Here is a 25,108-nt window from a genome sequence, read left to right as displayed (position 1 = left end):
CAGCCCCGCGCGGCTTGAGGGCGGAGCCACGCGGGCCGGCCGCCCTCCCGCTCCTGCTGCCGCGTCCAGAGCGGCCCCCGGTGTCCCCGGGAAGCTCCGGGTGACACCTGCTGCTCCAGCAGGACCAGAACCAGGGCCCCCAGAACGTTGCTTTCAGGCCCCTCGGGTCCTGCCGAGTTCACATTCTACACGGACAAGTCAGAGTGCCGTCCAGCCCGACCCCTGCGTGCACCTCCGTCCTAGGCCAGGACCTCTGTTCCTCTTCTTCCCTCTGTCCCTCCATCCCGGCCGTGGGGCTCGCCGCTGGGCCTTTGGACGCGGTGCTGCCCGTTCCTGGCCGGCCCGTCCGTCGTTGCCCAGCTGTCGGCGCGGCTCAGTGCCTCTGCGCTGTCGCTTCTCAGCTTGGATGGCGCTTTCTCCTCACAGCCTGTCTGAAGTGGGCACCTGGCAAGTCTTATTTTCTGTGATGCTCTGTTTCCTTTATAGCACTTTTCAGAGTTTAATCATTTAAACAAACGGGAATAATCGATATGAGGACAACTACTGTGCCCACTTTCTTTTTTGGGGGCTAGCGCTTGGGCCAGTGCCCTGTTTGGCAAAGCGATGGTGTTTAATACATCGAAGAGGGAGCTCAAGCCACAGAGTCGGGCTCGGCACCGTGGAACTCCGGGAGTCTAGACTCCGCTAGTCTACGGAAAGATAAGGAGATCACCTCGTTAGGAACGTCCAGCACCTTTAGGCAGCCGTGTCCGCCCGCTTCAGTTTTCAGATCATGATCGGAACCAGTTGATTGAACCTGCACCTCAGAGTAGCTCAGAGTAGCTTTTTCTCGCTTGGTCCCCCAGCCCCGGCATCGGTGTCTGTATTCTCTGGTTGTGACATCACCCTCTGCTCTCCAGTGGCGTGTGCACTGCTGCTTCTGGCTCTTACCTTGGCTCATCCTGACCTAGTTGCCTTTTCTTCTGGATAATACAAGTATTTTTTTTTATAAAAAAAGCTACCATAGAAAAATGGGAATTTCATGGCTAGAATAGTCGCCAGCATTGTTGACTGTAAATGAGTTTAAGCTTAAAACAGCGAGATCACAGAGGACAAGATTGTAGCTTCTGAGTCAGGCGGGGAACGCGAGGGCTATGAGTACAGGAGCCTTCTGTTACTTGGCCCTGCCGCTCTGTACTTCCGTCTGTAGCCTCCCTTGGGTTCACCAGGCTCCAGCCTTACTGGTCTTTCACTCCCTCGAGCACACCAGGTTTCCCCACCACAGGCCCTTTGCTTGTGTTTCATCCTCCTCTCTGTGTTGTGGCTGCAGCTTCAGAGGCTGCCTCTGGGACAGCGTCCCTGCCAAGATAGGTCTCCCCACTCCCGTGACTTTCTACTCACCTCTTTATTGATTTGCACCACTCCTTACAGATTGCTTTCGTGTGGGGGAGCTTTTTACCCTTTTTTCCTTTTTTGTTCCATCTCCCTTGTTCCGTGAGGACAGGGACTAGACTGTATTTATGTACCATTGTGTCCCTAGCCTCTTTTTTTTTTAACATCTTTACTGGAGTATAACTGTTTTACAATGGTGTGTTAGCTTTTGCTGTATAACAAAGTGAATCAGCTATACGTAAACATATATCCCCATATCCCCTCCCTCTTGCGTCTCCCTCCCTCCCTCCCTATCCCACCCCTCTAGGTGGTCACAGAGCACCTAGCTGATCTCCCTGTGCTATGCGGCAGCTTCCCACTAGCTATCTATTTTACATTTGGTAGTGAATATATGTCCATGCCACTCTCTCACTTTGTCCCAGCTTACCCTTCCCCCTCCCCGTGTCCTCAAGTCCATTCTCTACGTCTGCGTCTTTATTCCTCTCCTGCCCCTAGGTTCTTCAGAATCTTTTTTCTTTTAAGATTCCATATATATGTGTTATCATACGGTATCTGTTTTTCTCTTTCTGACTTACTTTACTCTGTATGACAGACTCTAGGGCCATCCACCTCACTATAAATAACTCAATTTCATTTCTTTTTATGGCTGAGTAACATTCCATTGTATATTTGTGCCACATCTTCTTTATCCATTCATCTGTCGATGGACACTTAGGTTGCTTCCATGTCCTGGCTATTGTAAATAGAGCTGCAATGAACATTTTGGTACATGACTCGTTTTGAATTATGGTTTTCTCAGGGTATATGCCCAGTAGTGGGATTGCTGGGTCGTATGGTAGTTCTATTTGTAGTTTTTTAAGGAACTTCCAATACAGTTCTCCATAGTGGCTGTATCAACTTACATTCCCACCAGCAGTGCAAGAGGGTTCCCTTTTCTCCACACCCTCTCCAGCATTTATTGTTTCTAGAGTTTTTGATCATGGCCAATCTGACCGGTGTGAGATGATATCTCATTGTAGTTTTGATTTGCATTTCTCTAATGATTAATGATGTTGAGCATTCTTTCATGTGTTTGTTGGCAATCTGTATATCTTCTTTGGAGAAATGTCTATTTAGTTCTTCTGCCCATTTTTGGATTGGGTTGTTTGTTTTTTTGATATTGAGCTGCATGAGTTGCTTATAAATTTTGGATATTAATCCTTTGTCAGTTGCTTCATTTGCAAATATTTTCTCCCATTCTGAGGGTTGTCTTTTGGTCTCGTTTATGGTATCCTTTGCTGTGCAAAAGCTTTTAATTTTCATTAGGTCCCATTTGTTTATTTTTGTGTTTATTTCCATTTCTCTAGGAGGTGGGTCAAAAAGGATCTTGCTGTGATTTATGTCATAGAGTGTTCTGCCTGTGTTTTCTTCTAAAAGTTTGATAGTGTCTGGCCTTACATGTAGGTCTTTAACTCATTTTGAGTTTATTTTTGTGTATGGTGTTAGGGAGTGTTCTAATTTCATACTTTTACCCTAGCCTCTTAATATAATGTCCGGAGTTCAGTAAATAGCTGTTGACTGTGTGGATGGGTAAGTGAAGGAGTAGTGGTTTAGAATGTTCACGTGTGACCAATTTGCTTTTCGCAGAGAATCAGATAAGGACTTGTTAAAAAATCATGAAGATATTTCCAAACTGACAGATCAGTTATAACTACCTGATATTGAATTCAAAAGTGTTTCTTTTTTAACTTAAAAAAAAAAGAAAAGAAAATGCTGAGAAAAAGGATCAAACCAAAAACCCAGAAAAAGTTACAGACTTTCCCAGGTTTGGGCCCTATCAACCCCTACCCCCCATAATTGGTAAATCCGTCAGAAAGCTTCAAGATGCATGGACGTTATGACGCCTTGTAACACACGGTGCCAGGACAGAACATTTTAGTTATTTTGGCAGCGTGTCAGATTCAGCAGTAGCCCTTCCTGTTACAAACTCCTGGACGTGTTTGATAAAATGCAGTTGGAAAGGTTTATGCTACAGAGCTGAGCATCAGGGACAGAAAAGGAAACTGTCGGGTGCCAGAAACAAAGCGGGGCTGCAGGCTTTGGTGGCCTCTCAGGGGCCGTTGAGCCTCTGCCGGGGCTGGAGAGTCGCTAGATGCCTGATGAGGCCGCTGGTTTTGCCGGTTACGGGAAGTTGGAACCGTGACCTCTGTGTAGACCCACCAGGAGCTGGCGCCCCCGGTGGAAACGACGAGCACACCGGCCGCGATGTCTGTGCTCTCAAGGGCCGCCCGGAGGCGGGCCGTGTCCCTGTTGGTGCCATCAGGAATGCAGGGGTTCCGGCTTTGCCGCGGGGCTACTTCCACGCGTGGTTTTACGACGGCTGCGGCGATTCCAGAGGTCGGGCGCGTGCGGTCGTAACGGTGTCCCCCGAAGATGAGCGTACGGTCTTCTGGGCGCTGCTAGTAGCAAAGGAGCCTCCCCCCAGAAGGTGAGTGGTCCTCAGGCCCACGCCTGAACCACCCCCTGGCGAGAAGACGCGGCCTGTCGGGTCGTCGTGGGCTGACTTTGCGTCTCCCTCCGGGTCTGGGGAGGAGGCCTCCTGGACCGAGCGTGGCGTGGGGGGCGCCAGATGACCAGAAAGCCCAGTGCCAGGCCAGCGGTATCTTCCTGGCCCCTGGCAGACCCGCAGAGGTAAAGTTGCTCTGAAGGTGACTTCTACACCCAAACCGTGAGCGTCCGCAGCAGTGCGGGAGGGATGCTCTTCTCGCAAATGCAGAAGTACCAACAGCCGGCGTTTAGGAAATGATGGAGAAGCCGCCACACACACGGGAGCGTCCGCAAACCTGACAAACAGGGCCCACGCGCCAAGAGCTGCAGAGAGCACAAAAGTAAATGCTTGCGTGGCTGAAAATAAAACACGGAATAAAGGCCATAGGAAAGAATGAGGCAGCGTGGAGGGCACATTGGAAAAAGAATAAAATACAACTTTAGAAATTGAAAATTGTTGTCATTGAAATAAAAAGATTAAACAGAAGATTAGACATAGCTGAAGAGGGGAGTTAATTAACGAGAAGAAATGACCCAGAATCAGCCCAGAGAGGTGAGATGGGATATATGACATTGAGGTGACGGGATATATGACATTGAGGTGACGGGATATGTGACATTGAGGTTAACAGACTTGCCTAGAGGCCTGATTGGAATTCCAGAAGGAGTTAACAGGGAGGGGGTAGGCCGGGGAGAGTACAGTTGAAGAGACAATGGATGAAAATGTTTTACAATAGATGAAAGGCATAGACGTTCAAATTCAGGAACCATCGTGAATTTGAAGCAGGATAAATTAAAATAAATCCACGCCTACATATATAGCAATGAAACTGCAGAATACAAAGATGAAAGACAGTCTCTCTCAAAGGAACGTGATGGTAGACATCTCAGCAGTAATAGTTGAGCCAGAAGACAGTGCAGCAAAATCACTAAAGTGCCGAAGAAAAGTAACGATGAGCCTAGAGTTCTGTACTTTCGCCCAGGACTACAGTTGTAATCGAGGTTTGTTCAGAGGTGTTTTATCATCAGACCTTTGCAGAAAGAAGTACTGAAAGGTTGTACTTCAGGAAGAAAGAAGTGGAACCTAGAGGAAAAGGTGGGGTGTAGGAAGCAGTGATAAAAAGGGGAGTCGGTGTGCACATGGGTGAATCCAAACAAGTTTTATTAAAAAATCATCATCGCGCCGCATTCTGAGGCCCTTAAAAAGGAAGAACTGTGTTGCTCGGTTAAAGTAACATGAGGGGTGAGAGGAGGTGATTTGAATTAAAGCCCTTCTAAGGTTTGTGTATTATTCAGGAGGAAGGAAAAAATATTGACTGACTTTAGACTTACATCAAGGCAAGGATACACATGACTCTTCCGTATTTTTAAATGAAAAAAATTAAATAAAAGCTAGTGTACATTTTTAAATTAATGGATATTTAAAAATGCATGTGAGGGTTTAGGACATTTATTTTTAATTCATATGCCGGCACCCGCTGTTTGCTGTATGTTCTCTAGTTCACCGGCCCTCAGTGCTTGTTCCAGCGGTGAACCTGCCTCCAAGGCGTGAGGGGCTGCCTGATACACACACATCTGTAACTTTTATCCGTGACTTGCACAAAGCATGTCATGACTCAACTTTAGTGCTAGAACTTTCTAACCGGCATCTGGGAACTGGCTTTAGAATTAACTAAGCTAATTATCTCATTTATCTGTCTCGTGTACCCAGGTAGGTTAAATAACTTGAAGTGACCATGTCTTGTACCTTTCATGTAATTTCCCTATTATGAAAATTAATGAATTATCAACGTGTAAAATTTCCTTATAATCATGAGTTTGGTATTTTGGATGATTTATGCCATTACATCAACTTAAAGTAGTTTGAGTAGGATTTGTTAAAGCCCTTACAGACATTTAACTATCTGGAATTACATTGGGGTTATATTGTTTCTAAGTAATGGCGGTAGTTTCTATTTATGGGGTCTGTGCTCTGTATTATGCACTTTACTTGGTACATTTTATACATTCTCTCTTTTATTCTCTGTATGAGTTGTTTTGCTGTAATAATTGCCACAAACCTAACTGCTTAAAGCTTCTGTTAGCTCAGTTATTTACGTACTTATTATAATCATCTCGGTGTTACCGGTGTCCGTGGGTCGGGGATCCAGACCTTGCTTTTACCTGCGTGCTCCATCTTCGGGGTCTGTCACAAGGTTGGGTCAAGGTGTTGCCCGGGCCGGGCGTCTTACTGGAAAGTTTGGGTGTGGAGGGTCCGCTCCAAGCCCACGTGGTTGTTGGCAGGGCTCAGGTCCAGCAGTTGGACGGGGAGCCTCGGTTCCTTACTGGCTGCTGGCTGGAGGCTGCCCGCAGCTCCTGACCACGCAGGCCTCTCCGTAGGGCAGCTCGGGGGATGGCTGCGTGCTTCCTCAAAGCCGGCGGGAGAGAGGGGCGTAGTGTGCCAGACGTAAGCGCCAAAGTGGCATCCCATCCGCTTAGCTCTGTCCTGTGGGTAGGAGCAAATTATGGGCCCTGCCCACACCCAGGGGGACCATTGGGGACCGTCCCAGAGCCATAGCCTCCAGACCTCTCGTGAAGCGGGTTTTACTCCAGCAGCGGAGGCTCAGGTGTCCGGAAGTTATTAAGGTCGTGACTTGTGAGTGGGGGTTTCGAGTCAGAGCCGGGTCCCTCCAGCTCCCGCTGTCTCTTCGGAAGAGTGCTCGACACCCCGCCAAGTCGGTGCCCTGAGGCCTTCGAGCGCCGCAGCCTACGTGGCAGTACAGACCAAGATGAGTCTGTGTGTTGGTTAAATGCCTTCTAACGCCTCGGAGCGTATCGTAGCTGGTAGTTAAGTTTATCATACATTCAAATTCTTCAGTCTTTTTTTCTTAGGCACTGAACTGAATTTTAAGCAGCAGAAGAGGTTAGAAAATTATTGATTTCGTTTAGAGTTACAGTGGTTGAAAATACCATTCAGATTTTCCAGAATGCCATTATTAATTAACTTGAACATTTGCTTATTATTACTGGACTGACCTTAAAATCAGTAACTCCGAATCCAAAATTGTCTAAACTATTCTGAAGAAATACTTTTGCACTAGACTGATTGTTTCTTAATCATCTTGAGTGATGGGCTGTTTGAACAATCTGATAGATAAATCAGACCTTCTCCCTAAGAGGTTCCCATATGCAAAAATTTTTCATGTATTTTAACCGTGGCCTTACGACGACACTAAAACCCACTCACGATCTGGGGACACGCCTATGAGATCACAGCCTCAGAATCTGATTCAGGGCTTCCCTGGTGGCGCAGTGATTAAGAATCCGCCTGCCAATGCAGGGGACACAGGTTTGAGCCCTGGTCCGGCTCAGAGATCCCACATGCCGCGGAGCCACTGAGCCTACGTGCCACAGCTACTGAGCCTGCGCTCTAGAGCCCCTAAGCCACAACTACTGAAGCCGGGGCGCTCAGAGCCCGTGCTCTGCAACAAGAGAAGACACTGCAATGAGAAGCCCGCGCACCGCAATGAAGAGTAGCCCCCGCTTGCTGCAACTAGAGAGAGCCCGCGCGCAGCAACAAAGACCCAGCGCAGCCAAAAATAAATAAATACATTTATTTTAAAGAAAAGAATAAAAGACAAGGAAGGTATTACAAAAAAGAAAAGAATTTGATTCAGAGTGTTTTTGAGGAAAATAATTTTCACTTAGTAGTCCTAAAAGAGATTGTAAACTTTTTACTGAAAAAAGTTTTATTGTTTCCCAAGCATTAAAACGGAAGTTATCAGGTACCTTTTTTTTCCCCCAGCACTCCAACTAGTACCTGACATGTACTAGGTACTCAGCAAGTATTTGGTAAAGTCATGAATTTTAGAATTTCAGACAAAACACCTGTAAAATACTTCTTTCTGGTTGGGAAAATGAAATTCTGTTCACTTCCGTGGTACTGGTGTTTGACATCAGAGGTCTGAACACAGGCATTGTAAGGTACATGTTATTTTACTGTTATATTTGGCTATAAATTCAAATTAATGTTTTTATATTTTAAGGTAAATGAACATTTGAAAGACATAATGGAACAAGAACAGAAATTGAAAGACCACCACACAGTGGAAGCTGCAGGAGGTCAAAAGGTACATGTTCCTAAGAAAAAAAGGTGCCTTTGTGAGACCCTGTGTTCATATGTGTGTGCCGTTTGGGGAAGCGTTAATAGTGTGTTTCATCAGATTGTTTTTTAGTGATCTTAACTGTATCCTAGAAAGCCTTTCCATAAATACCAAGTAAGTAGCAGTGCAAAATGAAGGTTAATTGGATGACGGTGTTTAGGAAAAATTGTTAATGACTAGAGCTCAGCTTCTGACATTCTTCTGGCAAAAAGTAATGGGTTTGCCTTTGTTTGGTAAAATATATGAAACAGGAAAACAGTTTTCAATGTATCAGCCTTATAATGACTTGTAGTAAGACCAGCCTCTAAAATTACATTCCAGGAATTATAAGTTGTACATATGGTTATTTTGTGGAGGAAGAAGAAACATTGACACGGATTAATTCTTTAAACTTCGTGAACAGCCTTTTAGAGGTTTTTTTTTCTCCAAACACTTGTGTGTTTGTGTTTGTTATACACCAAGACCTAAAGCATATTTCCTACATCTTTTAAAATATATCATAATGAGAGCCCTTTAAACATGGTGTCTAGCATTTGAATTGAGGTATAAGAAATTATCTTCTGCAGAGACTTTGTTTTCCGCCTGGGTTATTGTAAGTATCTTCATCATTATACAGCACTTCTGTTCATTTGGGGCGAATGCTGCTAGTCACTGATGCTCTGTAAGAGAGGAGGCCAGAGGAGGGAAAGGGAAAAAGCTGCTTTGTGCACCACCAGCTTCGCCAGGCGCGCTGTGCGGAACCACCTGCGCTGCTGTCTGCATCTGGCGCCTGGGGTCACAGCGGTTTCCCTGGGCTTGCCTCTCGTCTTGGCCGAGCACCTTCCCCGGTGGACACCCGCACCCGCTTCCCTGCTTCCCCCGGCTCCGCCCCCGCCCTGTCCCTCGGGTCCCCCAGCCCTTTCCTTCCAGTTTCCCCCCTTGCCTTGGAGATGGACTTAATCCTGCCCCCCCCGCCCCCAGCTTGCTCCTGGCTCTCATCAGGAAGAAGGTCCAGCAGCACCCTACGTTACAGGACTTCCACGGAAACCTCGTCCATTATATATATGATTTAATTCTGTAGTTTTGCACACACATTATGAACTAAATGGGGGTTTTATATGCTGACGTAGGATCCAGTAACCCTTGTTTCTGTGGGAAAAAATGCTATTTGTGTTCCAAACAACTGCACAGACTAAGTGACCTCTAAGAAAAACTGTATGGTATCCAAACACTACTGGGTCATGTCACTGTGACTTTTTCACGGCACTTGGCCCGTGGAATCGTACATACTAACCTCACAACCAGGATTTGCTGAGTCAGTGACTGAGTAAATGAATGAATGAGCGTGCTTCACTTAAATATTTGGGTTAGTACACGTTTTTTATTTTAGCACAAACATAGCATTTATACCTTCATTTTCTTTTTTTCCTCTTTTATTGTTTTTTTCATTTACTTTTTTATTGAAGTATAGTTGATGTACAAAATGTTGTGCTAACTTCTGCTGTACAGCAGACTGACTCAATTATACACGTGTATACATTCTCATTCATACTCTTTTCCATACGGTTTATCCCAGGGTATCGAATATAGTTCCCTGTGCTGTACCGTACGGCCGTGTTGTGTATCCATCCTATACGCGATAGTTTGCACGGCTAATCGCAAACTCCCAGTCCATCCCTCCCCCGTCTCCCCTCCTCCTTGGCAACCACAAGTCTCTTCTCCGTGTCTGTGAGACGCTTTCTGTTTCATAGATAAGTTCATCTGTGCCATGTTTTTGATACAATACCTTCATTTTCAGATAAATGTTATCCTTTTTCTCATTGTTAAAATCTTTGTGAAGGTAAGTGTTCATTTCGCGTAGTCTGTGAAGTACAGGGGCCCACACACAACACACCGCCAAGCACAGAGTAGGTTATGAAGTCTTGCTCTGTTACCCAACTGTGGGATTTTTGCCATTTGAACTGTTTGGTTTGGCTAGAAATACAATCATTTTATTCTTGATTTACATTCTTGTAAAAACAAAATTCTTCGTTATAAACTTTCACATTTATGTATATATTTAAACATTTTAAAAATGCAGAGATGGTACCGTAACTTTTTTTTCTCCAAGCAATATTTTATAAAGATGATTTGGTCTGAAGAAACTTACATATTAGTTAGATATCCTAGTACCGTGATTTTAATCTTTGCCTAAGAGTACTATAAAAATTAGATGGCTTCAGCAGCTTTATAGATCAATAGTCTTGTGCATTTGGATACAAGACCCTACAAAGATTTGGATTGGTATGGATTTAATATAACTTGTTAAGAACACTTATTTTGAAATATTTCTGATTTAACAAAAAGTTGCAAGGATAGTTCAAAGAACCCTTATATGTTCTTTCCCCAGATTCATCAGTGTAACATTTTGTGTGCTCTGTGCATTTCGTGTCGCACACACAGACGTATATGTGTGTAAATTTTTCTGAAGCATTTGAAAGAAGGTTGCATGTATCACACCCCTTCACCCCTTAATATTTCAATGTGTATTTCCTAGGAGGAAAGCTGTTCATTTACACGACCACAGGATAGGTAACTTAATGTCAATAGAGTGCTTTGATCAGACTTACAGCCTATGTTCCAGTTTTGTCAGTCATCCCAATTGAACTTTATATATTTTTCTAGTCCAGGATCTAGTCCAGGGTCATGTAAGGTATTTAGTTGTTGTATCTCTCGTCTTTAAACTGGAACCGTCCTTCTTTAAACTGGAACAGCTTTTCTTTTTCATTCGTGACCTTGATATTTTTTAAGAATACAGGTCATTTTCATAGACTATCCCTCAATTTCAGTTCTTCTGATATTTCCTCATAGTTAGAATAAGTTGTGCTTTTTTTTAGCCTGGAATACTATGTAAAGTGTGTCCTTTTCACAGTATTGTATCCAGAGGCATGTGATATCCATTTGCCCCTACTGGGTGATACTAATTTTGATCAGCTGGTTAAGGTATTGTTTGGGTTTTTTGACCGCGTGATTATTATTTTTCCTTTCGTAATAAGTAATTTGAGAGGAGGGTACTTTGAGACTGTAAATATCCTGTTCCTCTTCAATGCTTCCCCCCCTCCTAGATTTAGCATTTATTGATGACACCTACTTCAGGTACTTTTTACTATGGTGGTTACAAAATGGCAGTTCTCTAACTTTATCGTTTCTTCTACGTTTATTAGTTAGGATTCTGTTATAAGCAAATCTGACCTCCTCTACGTATCAATCTACCTATCATCTCTTTATTATCTGTATGAACTGATGGATTATTTTATTTCATGGGTTATAATCTGTTTCTGTCCGTCATTATTCATTTGTTCATTGATTCGTTCATTCCCAGTTTTATTGAGATCTAACTGACATACAGCCCCGTGTAAATTTAGGGTGTGCGCCATAATGCTTTGACTTACATACGTGATGAAATGATGACCACAGTAGGTTTAGTGAACATCCATCATCTCGTATAGATACAGCATTAAGGAAATAGAAAAACGTACTTGTCCCTTGTGGTGCGAACCCTTGGGATGTACCCGCTTAGCCGCTGTCCTGTATAACATGCAGCAGTGTTGACAGCACGCGCACGTCCCATCCCTGGTACTTATTATCTCGTAGCTGGAGGTTTGTGCCTTTTGCCACCTTCACCTAATTTCGTGTGTATTTATCTTTGAAATCAACTGTATTGTGGAATAATTTTAGATTTACAGAGAAGTTCCAAAGACAGTACGGCTTCCTCCAGTCTCCCCCAACGTTAACATCTTATGTAATCGTGGCCCAGTTGGCAACACCAAGAAAATAACATTGGTGCGTTGTCACTGAGTAAACTACAGACTTTATTTAGATTACACCAGTTTGTACTGGTGACCAGGTGTTTGACCAGTGTCCCTGAATTGGGGTTTGTCTCCTGTGTCCTGCGGTGAGATTGGGCCTGTGGGCCTTTGGAGAAGAACATCACAGAGGTGGCTTCACGCCTCATCACATCACATCAGGGAGCACGCGACGCGAACACGATTTGTCACAGACGGTGTCCACCTTGGTCACCGGGTTGAAGGGGTCTCCTGCGTGTTGTACGGTTTGTTTCCCCCTCCGGTGCTCTTCTCTTTGGAAGTGGGTCACTAAATCCACCGCACGTTCCAGGGGAGGGAAGTTAAGCTCCCTCCCCGAAGCGAAGGGTATATATAGCCTCTGGAATTCTTCTGTAAGTGAGATTTGTGCCTTCTCCGTTGATTTATACCCTTCAGCCTTTTATTTGCCTCAGTAGGGGTTGGTGTGTGTGTGCTCTGTGCTTGGGGTTACAACTCGGTCCGTGTTCATTTGTATTGATAATGGGCTCCTGTGTATGTACCGTATGGTTTGGATTACAGTCCAATCTGTGATATTGGCTTGTTGCTCAGTGTTTCCAGCTGCAGCCATTGGGAGCTCTTTCAGGGTTGTCTGAACTGGTGAAAAGTTCAAGTATTGAGTATTTGCAAGAAATGTGGACTAATTGGAACCACGAGAGACTCGTTTGCTCATCTCCTGTGTTGTATAATCCATAGTAATTTCTTATTATCCTCAGTTTCTGTGTTATGGATTCTTCTAGTCTCAAAAACAAGAAAACTCGTGTTTTTGAAATTTCTGTTATTCTTTGGGAACCCTGATGCATTCACCGGGGCTTCCTGCTCTCGCACTTTTGATGGCTACTGGAACTGCAGCTGCCAACAACTGTTGGTTAAACGAGAGATTCAGATGCATGCAAAACAATTGTTAAGGTGGTTCTTCCTGATGCAATAAGAAAAATTTATTGGAAATATTATCTCTATGGGAAGCTGGTATTTTTCTGATTCTTGAGATGACATTTTTCTGATTTTTGAAGTTGTTGAAAATACCTCATTGATATTATTTTTTCCAAATAATGTTATTTTTACTATTAATTTCTGTAGGAAAAACTTTCTGCATAGAAGTTGAATATGAATTTTAACTCAGACCCCATTTAGTTTGGTTCACTTCAACAAATATTTATTTAGGGCTGCCAAAAAACTGTGCTAGGAAATACAAAGATAAACAGTTACAAATTATTCTCATATTATCTGAAATTATGGGCTTATTGTATATTCATCTTCTTAAAGGCATAAAATTATATTCTTTGGAACACCCCTAGATAGTAAAATTAATAACATTTATATTCTCTTTGTGTTAGTAGCTACTTGCCTTAGAGACTCTATAAAAATACTAACTATTGAGAATTGCCAACTGGTTTTTTATCCCCCATTAATTGAAAGAAATTCTTTATGTCATTGAAAGAAATGATCATTGTGTTCAGTTCTACCTTGTTATTTGCTTTTATTCATGCACTTATGAAGCAGTCTTTCTTCCTTCCCTTCTGGGAGGAAGGCTACCGTATCAGACTTGGCCTCCTAATGTCTAAGAATTTGAATGACTGCAAGTCCTGCCCTAGAATCTTTCTACTCCCTCTTGTGATATAAATTTAGTTTCTAATGTGATGTGTGATCCCAGAACTGGGAGGTAAAATTCTTTGCTGCCGAAGTACACAGCATGTCCTGGGTACCCTAAAAACGCACATCCACGTTGGGAGAGGAGTGAGGGGAGGGAAGGGGGTGGTGTTTCTCGTTAGGAACCTCTATAGTGTAAGCTAAATTGTAAAGTATTAACATTTAAAAAATGTTTTGAGATCTATAAACTTGGAACTCCACTGACAGAAACTTTACTATAACTTGTTAATTTTAAAAACTTCTGATGAATTTTCCCTTTACCTTTTGCTTCCCCTTTTTTCCTGCTGCTTCCTCCGAAGTCTCCTTCCAAATGGTTTTGGAAATTGGTCCCAGTAAGTTTTCACAGCTTCTTCAACTTGCTCTCCAGACGTGTAATTGTAGAATGGTATCGTTTATGTCTTGCCGATACGGTCATTACATATAATTCTGTTAGTCACAAGTAGAGATTGGATTTTAAGGTGTTTTTGATCATAATGTAAAACAGGAAGATTTTAAAAGTCTAGTCAAAATTTGGATTAGAAGCTTTGAAAACAATTCAAAGTGTAAGCTAGTCTGTCAGAACTCAGACCGTCAGTAACTAGGTGACAAAAAAAAGTATGGATATAGATTTGCATTAGTTTTAATAATATTAGTAAAAGTGAATATGAATTGCACATGTAAATTATTTGTATTGTAAAGTCATCTTTGTGAAAGGATCATTTCCTTTTGGCCTGAACTGTAGAGGATACTTTCTGTGTAATAAAGAAGTGACGGATTCTGTGTCCCTCCCAGTACCGGACCTGAGCTAGATTCAATTCTGGTTGGACTTGAAGAGTTGGTATCTTTCACGGTGACATCTGGGGGTTAGACCACCTAAGTATTTTACGCCCTCAGAAACAGAAATGTAACTTAGAAGTGCACCACAATGTTGAAAGATAGAAAGTATGTCCCTTTTAAATGCCAGATTTCTCCATTTGTAGAAAGAGCAGTAAGTTTGTAAAGCATAGAGCATGTTCAAGTATAAAAGACTCTGTAACCTTTGTGAACTGCAGATGAACTTTCAGGGAGTCCCACATGACTTCAAGATTAAAAGTTGGTAAAAAAAAAAAACAACAAACATTACAAGTTGGTTTATCTGATGCCTCTTCTAGTATATAATCTTCAGGAAGATGTTTCGGCATGCCGCGTCTAAATCTCTGATCGGTCTAAGCCGTGGGCCTCGGTGGCTGCAGCCTTATGAAGCTCTGTGTGTGTGTGTCTGTGTGTGTGTGTCTGTGTGTGTGTGTCTGTGTTTGTGTCTGTGTGTGTGTCTGTGTGTGTGTCTCTGTGTCTGTGTCTGTGTGTGTGTCTGTGTCTCTGTGTGTGTGTCTGTGTGTGTCTGTGTGTCTGTGTGTGTCTCTGTGTGTGTGTCTGTGTCTGTGTCTGTGTGTCTCTGTGTGTGTCTGTGTGTGTCTGTGTCTCTGTGTGTGTGTCTGTCTGTGTGTGTGTCTCTGTGTGTGTGTGTCTGTGTGTCTCTGTGTGTGTGTCTGTGTGTGTCTGTGTGTGTGTGTCTGTGTGTGTGTGTGTCTGTGTCTGTGTGTGTCTGTGTCTGTGTCTGTGTGTCTGTGTGTGTGTGTGTCTGTGTGTGTCTGTGGGTGTGTCTGTGTGTGTGTGTATCTGTGTGTGTCTGTGTGTGTGTGTGTGTGTGTGCGCCTTGTGTGGCAGTGCTCCTTGGCGGGTGCAGCACAACACAGCACACAATCCAGTTCTTTGTCCCACGACTCTGGGCACTCAGCTCAGCCCAGTTCAGACCGCGGGCCGAAAACGGGGGTAGACCTGGAGATCTGGGAAGTTTGGCCGTGAGCGCAGCCAGTGTAGGGGATTCCCAAGAGGTGCCTATTTTGTGTCTGGCGGGCCCAAGGGAGGCCCTGGAAGGGTGCTTACTGCCGAGGGTGAGGGGCGGCCCAAGGCCAGAGGAGGCCGCTGGCTGATGGCTTTCTCTCTCTCCCTTCCTCCCCTCTCTCCTCTTTTTTCATGGCTGATTTTCAAACTGTCTGCCAGCAGCAAAATGAGGAAGTTTTCTAAGGATCATGTAAAAGTCGGTAATCAATTAAAGAATTTATGTAGTGTATCTGTGTGACTTTTTTTCTGAATATAGGCAGTCTGTGAGTTTGGATCATGCCATTAGACACAGATGTCTAGTCCCCGCTGATTCATAAGAACAAGCTCCTCTGAAAATCTTCGGAGGAAAAGATGTTCCATGAATCCTGTTCTTGAGTAGCCAGTGACAGGGAAATAGGGCTAAATGTCTCCTTGAATGGCTACGCTCTTCTGAGGGATATCATTGAGAGGAAAGCTGACCTCACCACCAAAAAGTAAATTTTCTCTTTCAGTAAATTATAATATTTTTCTATTATTCTCACAAAAGTATTATATTTCATAATTGTATTTAAATTATGAAATATAATCAGTTGAGATGGAGTTAGAAGAAAAATTAGGGTTTTTTTGTTTTGGGGTGGTTTTTTTTTGCGGTGTGCGGGCCTCTCACTGTTGTGGCCTCTCCCGTTGCGGAGCACAGGCTCCGGACGCGCAGGCGCAGCGGCCACGGCTCACGGGCCCAGCCGCTCCGCGGCACGTGGGATCCTCCCGGACCGGGGCTCGAACCCGTGTCCCCTGCATCGGCAGGCGGACTCTCAACCGCTGCGCCACCAGGGAAGCCCCGAAAAATTAGTTTTGATTACTTTAAAAAAAACTGTATTTAAATATCAGTCACCACTATAATTGTAAATTTTGCTAATAAAGTACTTCAGTGTGCATCTCCATCAAGCCTTCAGCATTATTTTTCTTGGCCTGAGGAGAGGTAATAGCTAGTAGCAGCTGACCTCTGGCAGTTACCCGCCGCGTGCCCGTGTGTGCATCGTACTTTATGTCCGTCATCTTCTGTACTCCTCCGTGCAGCTGTGAAGTAGGTGTCCCCAGTTCACGGATGGGGAAACCGAGAAACGAGCCCTGAAGTACCTTGTCCAAGATCACAGAGCTGAGAAGTGGCAGAACCAGGATTTGAGCCTAGCTAATCTGACTTAAGATGGTTCTCGTAACCTCTGAGTTTTACAGCCTTACACGTTTGTATCCACTCACACCAGCCAGTCTTTAAAAAACAGGAATTTCATCTGTTTTTCTGAGAGGGAGCAGAAACCCTTGTACTTGCTCTGTTATTGGTTAATGAAACCTCAACCAGGAGGGGTTTTGTCAGTTTCAGAGTCATTACACTTTGTTTGCATTGTCTCAGCATTCAGATGAGAAGCCAGAATGTCTTCATGGTGTTGAATATCATTCCCGGTCCTCAAACTGATGTTTCTAATCGCCCCATTTCCTCTAAGAATAGTTTCACATTCTTCTGCCTGCTCCCAACTCGGATGCCTCTCCTCATTCTTTCAGCTCGAGTCTCACTCTTTCCATATAAGAACGTGTGGTCTAAGTGAAGTCTAACCTTAAAGTGAATGAATTTCTTCATCTGCAAAAGAGCAGAACTGATGATGTGGATAACAGATGTTCAGAATCCATGTTGTGATGCTTTTACATGTAAATTCTTAGGCTAAGGGAATTTCACATAAACAAGCACTGTGATGTGATGTGAAGCACTTAGCTTCAGAACCAGAGTTGGTAAAGTGCGGTCTAGTGGTAGTGTTTAGAAAAGAAGGATGCTGGTGAGTAGTTCTCATTTCTCTTGGCTTATATGTTATTTTTTATTACTGATACATCGGAATCTACAATGCTGTTTTTTTTCCTGTATGTTGCTTAGTACTTATTCATTTTCACCTTTATTTTTTTTATTTTTTTTTTTATGTAGGCTCGTTATAGGAAAGAGCAGACATTGCTTAAGCAACTGCCTTGCATTCCGTTGGTAGAAAATTTGTTGAAAGACGGCTCGGATGGCTGTGCGTTAGCTGCCCTCATTCACTTTTACTGCCCTGGTGTCGTCAGATTAGAAGGTAAGTTTCCATTGAAATGTTTCTAAACTGTGGATAGATGGTAAGAAATATTTAAGACAGTAAATTTAATAAGTAATGACGGCTTTTTTTAAGAAGGACATTTATGTATAATTCTAGGAAGTACTTGAGTAAAGGAGTGCTTGGTCTCTAAGCCTCTGTGTAGCGATCACTGCCGTTATATGTGTGGGTCAGACAGATTCTGCGTAGTTGTATATCTGTATTAAGGTAATAATTGCAAAATGAATTTGAAATGTTCGTGATCAGAATTAACCCTTGCTCTTTTCCTGTTTGAAGATATTTGCTTGAAAGAGACCATGTCTTTGGCTGATAGCCTCTATAATCTGCAGCTGATTCAAGAATTTTGCCAGGAATATTTGAACCAGTGTTGCCATTTCACCCTGGAAGACATGCTCTACGCTGCTTCCTCCATCAAGGTATTTCCATCATCCGTTTCCCCTTTGTTTGTTCAAGTTTGTTGAAAAAACATACCGCTAGGTACATCAACAGTATAGCTGCTTTAAGCTTACAAAATTAACTGTAATTTCAGGCAAAAGAACTCTTGAAAAAATCGTTTTTGTTTGATTTTTCTGCTGATTTTATTTTATTCTTAAAAATCCTACACTGTTAGCTGCAGGTTTCTTGTATAGTACAAAGCTCAACCTAATGTCATAGTACAGAATTAAACCGTTGTTCTGATGTTGTTAGCAAAATAGAGGGCCAGCCGGTAAGCGTTTCTGGGTCCTGGAGGGGCGCTGCCTCCTGTGGGGGGCGTGCAGGAGGTGTGGCCGCTCTGGACGCTCAGCAGGACTGCGGACTCGGTCTGGGAAGAAGGGCCCTCAGGTCCCAGAGCTGGAGGCAAAGCCTTGGGAAAGGAAGAGGGAAGGAGATGTTACGGTCAGCTGGAAATGAGCCTTGTAGGGAGTTAATCGCGTTTATTAGCCATACGCCTGTCCCTCGCTTCCGGACGTCACACGACCTCTTAGCTTCGGGCCGTGCCTTAGTGCCCTACTTCAGGGAATGTGTACTGAGCACCTCATAGTGTTCTAGGCGGTTGGGATAAGTCAGCAGACAACACAAAGGCCCCCCCCCCACGCCGTCCGTTTAGGGCGTGTTCTTTCTGGTGGTGGAGACAGACGCGTGTCTCAGGCGTGATGGCTTCTGAGCTGCAGGTTCCAGAGCTTCATGGTGGGAACACTGCCTTGTTGTCAGCGGCAGCTGCAGCCGCAGAACTCCTTCACGGCTCTCGTACACCTGCCTGAAGTTAGCACTTCTGTTTTAACGGCTTTAGGAATAAATGATCTCACAGTCGATGTGTCTGAATTCTGAGGGGAACAGCTTTATGTCAGGCCTAATTGTAGGACTTCATAGCTTCATAGAAGCTGCTAAAGGACCCATCCCAGAGCAATGCTAGAGCCTCGTGACGCTTTAAATGCTTGTTCTTGGTCCCTCTCTTTTTCCTGTTCCCGTTTCTCGTTTACCACAAGGCAGACTGACGGAGCCAGGGGTGATGGCGTTTCCAGAATAAGCACCTGCCCCTGTTGACCAGAGCAGTGCCCACTCCCCGCTGCCCAGCACATCGGAAGAAAAACCTTGATGGATTTTGAATGTTTACACTTTGCCATTTTTACCAAAATGGAAGTTAGGAGATATATTTATCTTCATACTTTTTCTGGTGCTTCCTATTAAAAATATTAAATACTTTTACTGAGATCTCAAAGAAAAAAAAAATGATCTCATTAAATACGTTGAGTTGTAAGGTTACCTTTGCTTAAGTTGTATACCTTGGACTTCCAGTAAATGACATATATCCCTGATGTTTAGACCAACTTAGTCTGGGCATGATCCAGATACAAAGACATTTGCTTAAATCAGGCACTTTAAAAATAGATAATCATCTGCAGAGAAGACACAGAAAGGGTCACTTTCTGTGTTCTCTGCTAAATCATTAGAACCACAGTTTTGACCTCAAATGAGTGTTTTCAGACTCCAAGCCCGCAAAGAGACGTTGCTCGGTCCATGGTGCCGGCCGCCTTGTCACTTGTTAACGTGAGTAACGGCTGTTTGTGGGGAATAGGGAGGAGCCCTCTTTTCCCCTCGTGGTGGACTCGTAAACCGGTGGGATCTTCTGAGAGGGCAGATGGGCATTCTCTAACCACATTTAAAGAGCACAGAAGGACGTGTAAGGGTTGTTCGTGGCGGTGAAGAGTTGGCGGCAGTTCACCTTGGGAGGGCCACACTTGGAATGCCTTGCAAAGCAGCCGTTTGAAGGAGGCAGGGGTATCTTACTGATGCGGAAAGCTCACGAGGAGTTATAAGTGCAGCGCGCAGGGAGCACACGTTATATACGGCATGGTGCAATTTACATATATTTAAAAATCCTTTTTCTGTTTGTATGCACATCTGCACACACACATGCGTGGGGAGAGGTCTGTAGAGGGAGAAACACAGAACTGTTAACAGCGGTTTCTTCTGAGTGCACTATTAGGATTTGAGGGAGAGGAGTTAAAGTATACTTTTACTTTTTTTTACTTGTTTCAGTTCTTATTTTTATTTTTTTAACATCTTTATTGGAGTATACCTGCTTTACAATCTACTTTTACTTTTTATTTTATGTTCTGTATATTTGTATTCTTTGATATCATTTGCAGTGTTTAAGAACGTTGATGTATAGCTTCGTGACTGTCTTAACGGAAAGAAGGAAAGAAGAGCTCTTAAATGAAATTAATCTGGTACCGTTCCAGGAATATGGTGACATTTATTGCTGTTTAATCATCGTAAATTCAGAAAGAAATTCTCTTCATCAACTAGTTACTGGGAAAGTTATTTCTTACTATGCTGACCTCTAGTGGCCAGACACTGTACAATCATGTTATTAGGACACAGCTATCTTACCAAGGTGCTTAAAATAAATTTTTTCCAGCTTTACTGAGACATAACTGACGCGTAACGTTGTGTAAGTTTAAGGTGTGCAGTGCGTCGATTCGATTCAAGAGCAGAATAAGTATCACCGTGGCATCAGTCAGCACCCGCGTCGCGCCACAGAATTACCATTTTTGTTGTGAACATTTAAGATCTACTCTTTCGGCAATTTTCATGTGTATAATACGGTTGTCATTAACTATAAGTATTAGATCCCCAGAACGTATTCATTTCATGATTGGGAGTTTGCACCCTCGACCAGCACTCCCGCATCTCCCCTGCCCCGGTCCCTGGGAAGCACCACTCTGTCCTCTGTCTCTGTGGGTCTGGCTTTTCCGGATTCCGCGTTCAGGTGGTTGCAAATGGCAGACTTCCCTTGTTTCTCGGGCTGCGCGTGCACCACATCTTCCTCCATTCGCCTGCTGGCGGACGCTCGGGTCGCTTCCGCGCCGTGGCTGCAGTGAACGTGGAAGTGCAGAGATCTCTTCAAGAGACCTGTTTTCATTTTCTTTGCTTATGTACCCAGATGGGATTGCTGGATCATAGGGTGGTTCTGTTTTTAATTTTTGGAGGAATCTGCATACTGTTCTCCACAGTGGCTGCACCATTTTACATCCCCAGCGGCCGTGCACGGGGATCCCTTTTCTCCACACCCTCTCCAGCACTTGTTATCGCCTATCTTTTTGACGATGGCCATTCTGACAGGGGTGAGGTGGTATCTCCTTGTGGTTTTGACTTGCGTTTCCCTGATGGTCAGTGATGTTGAGCTCCAGGGTCCTTGAGATAGTAATTAATTTCCTATCAACAGACAATTATGGGGTACTTACACAGTGTTTTCCCAAAAGATGCACATAGCTTTCAGTGAGCTGTACTAGTAGAGCTGGAACCTGGCACCAATGCTTTAAATATAATTTTGTACTTTGGTTTTAGAAAGTATACTATGAGATAAGTATAAAGAAAAACTATAAATCACAATCATCTTACCACCCAGAGATATTCCATATCAGCATTTCGACACTTTGCCAGTGACTGGCCTTTCTTATAATATGCTTATTCATTCATTTATATGCTCATCCAATAAATATTTATTGGACACCTATTATGTGCCAGGCAGTGTCTGAAACACTGAAGATATAGTGGTGAGCACAGCCTTGTCCCTTTGACCATATAGTCTGGTGGTTAAGTGGGGAACCCTGGAGAATATGGTATTAGATGAAGCTGGAGAAATTGAAGAGGGACCCAGTCAGGTACCCGCTTGTCAGCTACAGTCAGTCCCCCGAGGGCAAGGGCAAGGGGGGGGGGGCGTTGCATTTTGAGAAGTGTGGCTTCATAAGCCGAGGAAGACATGACTGTGTGCTGGCCAAGAGGCGGAGGCAGCTTGAGCGAGGGCAGAGGGCAGTTCCGATGCAGCTGGAGCGAAGTGGGTGGGCTCCCGCGCTGTCGAGGCGCCTCGGGTGCGAGGGGAGAGCGAGGCCGGCGTCGCGTGCCCCCCAGGTTTGCTGTGTGCGCCTCGGGGAAGTCAGGGTGGGGTCCGGTCAGACTTGTGGGGAGGGCCAGAAACGGTGCGTGCAAGTGCAGTCGCGCCCTTGGGGGCCGCTCGATGGCTGGGGGGTGGGGGTGGGGCGGCAGTTTTCAGACATCAGGAGTATCGAATGCTGCTGAGGGCTTGGGGGCAACGAAGACGAAAAGGGCTGTTTCGTTTAGCGACACGGCCATCGGTGGCCTGCGCCAAGGCGGGCTTGGGGCGAGGGCGCCCGGCTGCCGGACCGGAGTGCATGAGGGAGCGGAGGGCCGAGAGCAGAGGCTGTTGGGAGGGGCCGCCGTCCCGGAAGTCTGAAGCGCGAGCGGGCCGGGCGGACGGAAGCCGGAGGGTGAGCGCGGGGCGCCGCGTTCGGCCGCGCTCGGAGGCAGAGGCCTGAGCGTGCGAGAAAGCCGAGCACCAAGGGCTCGGCGGAGGGGAGAACACGTGCAGGAGCAAGAAGTGTAATTGGGAGTGGAGAGCTTCCGAGAAGGTAACACCCAGCACAGCGTAGGGATTATAAGCTTTACCATTTCTTTAAAAACAAAGAAGTCACGGGTTCTGAAGGGTGAATGGGATTCCGAGCTGTTTCAATGGGTAACTAACACTGTGTCGCTGCCCGCGGCCGGGCGTCACGCGCTCTCCCCCTAACGCGCTGCCTCTCGCGCAGAGCAATTACCTGGTGTTCATGGCGGAGCTCTTCTGGTGGTTCGAGGTCGTGAAGCCCTCCTTCGTCCGGCCCCGCGACGCCCGCCCGCAAGGAGGCGACCCGTGTCCCCGCAAACAAGCAGGACGGAGCACCCAGAGAGCCTCACCTGGTGATTCTCTTACTCGGAAGCCTGTTGCCCTCTCCTAGTCTAGCCTTGAGAAATTCTCTCTCAACGTTTAAAGCCGTTCAGTTCTCCGGGACGGACACGGTGTCGGGAGGAGGAGGAGGTGGCGAGAACAGCCCTGCGTTCCACGGCTCACGTTGTGCACCTTGCAGCTTTAACTGTTTTCCCACTTCCCTCTTTTTGCATCGTTTACCCCCATCCCTAGCTTTTGTTCCCTGTTAAGAGTCTGAGTGTTTAACATTGTGGCCCAGAAGCCACTGAAATTATGGCTTGGCTTTAATCTGTAATCGGAACTTGCCCTTAAACCATAAAGGGGCTTGTTATATGTTTTTAAACCTAGTAGGGGGCTTCCCTGGTGGCGCAGCGGTTGAGAGGCCGCCTGCCGATGCAGGGGACACGGGTTCGTGCCCCGGTCCGGGAGGATCCCACGTGCCGCGGAGCGGCTGGGCCCGTGAGCCGTGGCCGCTGAGCCTGCGCGTCCGGAGCCTGTGCTCCGCAACGGGAGAGGCCACAGCAGTGAGAGGCCCGCGTACCGCAAAAAAAAAAAAAAAAAAAAACCTGGTAGGTTTTGTGATTGTTGCAGTACCATGATCTATTGATCGCTCATAATGACACTGGTAAGAAATAAAGGGGTGGGTTACTATAAAGATCTCTGGAAATGAAGAACAAAAAAAATCTTTCTGTATTTTCTCTAAAGCAGAACAAATTTTCCACCGGCTTCCGTCATAAAACAGAGTTTTCTTTCTGTGGGGAATCAGTCCCACGCGATAAGCGCAGACCCACCAGAGGACTCGCCTCCGTCGTAACTCTGGGTTCCTTCCGCTGCCGGTGCCCTGCCCAACACCAGCTGGGCTTACTGTGCCTCCCGACGGGCCAGCTGCTTCCCTGGTGCCACATTTTTGTACTTGCCCGTATTTCTCCCCATCCCCACCCCTTCCCTCAAAAAATATTAAAGAAGAGAAAGATGAAGAAGCAGGGAAACATACGTGCTCGGGCAGCAGTGGGTAAGGGACGTGGGAGGGTGACGCCACTCTGGTGAGTAGAATGAGCTCCCTTCAGCCAGCTGGCCCTCTGCGTCCCAGGCCAAATTCTGTAAAACATGCAGGGGATGAGTGTTTAACCTGTTGTGTCTCTGAGCTGCTTAGGGCAGAGCTGTCATGTAACGAGGCAGACCTAGAGAGCAGCTGGGGCCCTTCCCGAAGGCCACTGCATAAAGCCAGGTGTCTTCAGTAGTTACCACAAACGATCTTGTCCAGTTTTCACCGCTGACATAGGGTTTTCATGTACGTTGCTTTGTATGATCTCATCTTTGAAGCCCACGATTCAGAATATTCAACGGCTGTTATATTAGGTCTCCAAAGCAAAAAATAAATGAGCGTTATTTACAAAAATGTAAACTATACCAGTGGTTTTAATTACTAACCAATGAAATTCTTTCTCTAATTGATTACCAAAATACCAACTATTTCACAGACGTAAAAGTGACCACGTGTAACTGAAGTTCTGTGAAAGCTTCTAGCGAAATTAGACACTCGTTTATTTTTATTTTAAATACGTGTATTTATCTTATATTAAGCCTTTTTTTCTCCCAGTTAGCCTTAGACAAGTGGATTTTTAAAAATTCACTTATTTATTTTTGGCTGCGTTGGGTCTTTGTTGCTGTGCGTGGGCTTTCTCTAGTTGTGGCGAGTGGGGGCTACTCTTCGTTGCGGTGCGTGGGCTTCTCATTGCGGTGGCTTCTCTTGCTTCAGAGCACAGGCTCTAGGCGCGTGGGCTTCAGGAGTTGTGGCATGTGGGCTCAGGAGTTGTGGCTCGCGGGCTCTAGAGCACAGCCTCAGTAGTTGTGGTGCACGGGCTTAGTTGCTCCGTGGCATGTGGGATCTTCCCAGACCAGGGCTGAAACCCGTGTCCCCTGCATTGGCAGGCGGATTCTTAACTACTGTGCCACCAGGGAAGCCCCAATCAAGTGGATTTTTTTAAGCCAGAACACTTCCAAGAACAGTTTAAAGAAAATTTGTCCTTTTGAAAATTATTTAAGGAGAAAACTAAATACGCTAAGATTTCCCTATAAGTAATAAGGGAAATTGCAGTTAAACTTAAACATTTATCTGTGGCTCATAATTCTCGAAGCAGCGTTGGAAGCATGCACTAACTATGTAATTCTGAGGTTTTGTTTTCCTTTCCTGTAGCTGAACCTGTGGACGATGTGCCCTCGGTTCCTGTCTTAACTGCCGCCCAGAGAGATGCCTTGGACGGCCCTGGCTTCACCCCAAGGTAGAGTCCAGAGCATCGATTCCCTTCACTAAGGACATCAACATTTTATTACATTAGAGTTTTTAAAGTTTCAGTTGGACTTTGA

At 45.1% G+C, this 25,108-nt stretch overlaps 1 protein-coding gene across 3 annotated transcripts in view; it reads left to right on the top strand.

Annotated features, from left to right (window-relative positions):
• CAMSAP2 (calmodulin regulated spectrin associated protein family member 2) overlaps positions 1 to 25,108 on the top strand; it is a 96,786-nt gene that overhangs the window by 53,988 nt on the left and 17,690 nt on the right. For 2 of the 3 annotated variants that reach the window (XM_067027408.1, XM_067027407.1), the window contains exons 4-8: positions 7,923 to 8,006; positions 17,337 to 17,478; positions 17,773 to 17,912; positions 22,587 to 22,734; positions 24,939 to 25,023. In XM_067027408.1, coding sequence (XP_066883509.1) covers positions 7,923 to 8,006; positions 17,337 to 17,478; positions 17,773 to 17,912; positions 22,587 to 22,734; positions 24,939 to 25,023 — 599 coding nt within the window. Of the gene's footprint in view, positions 1 to 7,922; positions 8,007 to 13,827; positions 13,861 to 17,336; positions 17,479 to 17,772; positions 17,913 to 22,586; positions 22,735 to 24,938; positions 25,024 to 25,108 lie in introns of all 3 variants that reach the window. The other variant, XM_067027410.1, reaches the window with a different exon arrangement.

This window comes from Kogia breviceps, chromosome 1, assembly GCF_026419965.1.
Source record: "Kogia breviceps isolate mKogBre1 chromosome 1, mKogBre1 haplotype 1, whole genome shotgun sequence".
Taxonomy (NCBI): Eukaryota; Metazoa; Chordata; class Mammalia; order Artiodactyla; family Physeteridae; genus Kogia; species Kogia breviceps.
The sequence above is the reverse complement of the archived record's forward strand: the minus strand, read 5'-3'. Positions and strand labels throughout refer to the sequence as shown.